Source organism: Eimeria mitis, genomic scaffold (genome assembly GCF_000499745.2).
Source record: "Eimeria mitis Houghton genomic scaffold, Emh_scaff666, whole genome shotgun sequence".
Classification (NCBI taxonomy): domain Eukaryota; phylum Apicomplexa; class Conoidasida; order Eucoccidiorida; family Eimeriidae; genus Eimeria; species Eimeria mitis.
The window spans coordinates 10,415-10,934 of NW_013574795.1; the positions used below are offsets into that span (position 1 = coordinate 10,415).

The 520-nt window shown below is 51.5% G+C and overlaps 1 protein-coding gene across 1 annotated transcript in view; it reads right to left on the reverse strand.

Annotated features, from left to right (window-relative positions):
* Positions 1-231: 231 nt before the first annotated feature.
* Positions 232-520, reverse strand: part of EMH_0019160 (uncharacterized protein) — a gene marked incomplete at both ends in the record, with an annotated part of 1,450 nt that continues 1,161 nt past the window's right edge. The window contains one exon of the mRNA XM_013501305.1: positions 232-518. Coding sequence (XP_013356759.1) covers positions 232-518 — 287 coding nt within the window. The remainder of the gene's footprint in view (positions 519-520) is intronic.

The window sequence follows — 520 nt, forward strand, 5'->3', positions numbered from 1 at the left end:
GTGGTGGTTTTTTCGCCGCTGCTTTGGTGCTATTGCTGCTGCAGATACTGTTGCTGTTGCTGCTGCTGCTGTTGCTGCAAAAACAGTACTGCTGCTGCTGCTGCTGCTGCACTTGCTGCTGCTGCTGCTGCTGCTGTTAATATATATTTTGTGTGTTTGTGTTTATAATATTTTCAGTGATAGCTAACGGAGGAGTGGAGACAAAAGAAGACGCAGTTCGCTGTCTCCTCGTCACAGGGTCAGCAACACTGCTGCTGCTGCTGCTGCTGCTGCTGCTATTGCTGCTGCTGCTGCTGCTGCTATTGCTATTCCTGCTGCTCCTGCTATTGCTGTTGCTGCTGCTGCTGCTATTGCTGCTGTTATTGTTGTTGTTGCTGCTGCTGCTGCTATTGCTGCTGCTGCTGCTGTTGCTGCTGCTGCTATTTCTGCTGCTGGTATTGCAACCACTGCTGCTGCTGCTGGTGGTATTGCTGCTACTGCTGCTGCTGCTGCTGCTGCTGCTGCTACTAGCACTCGATCT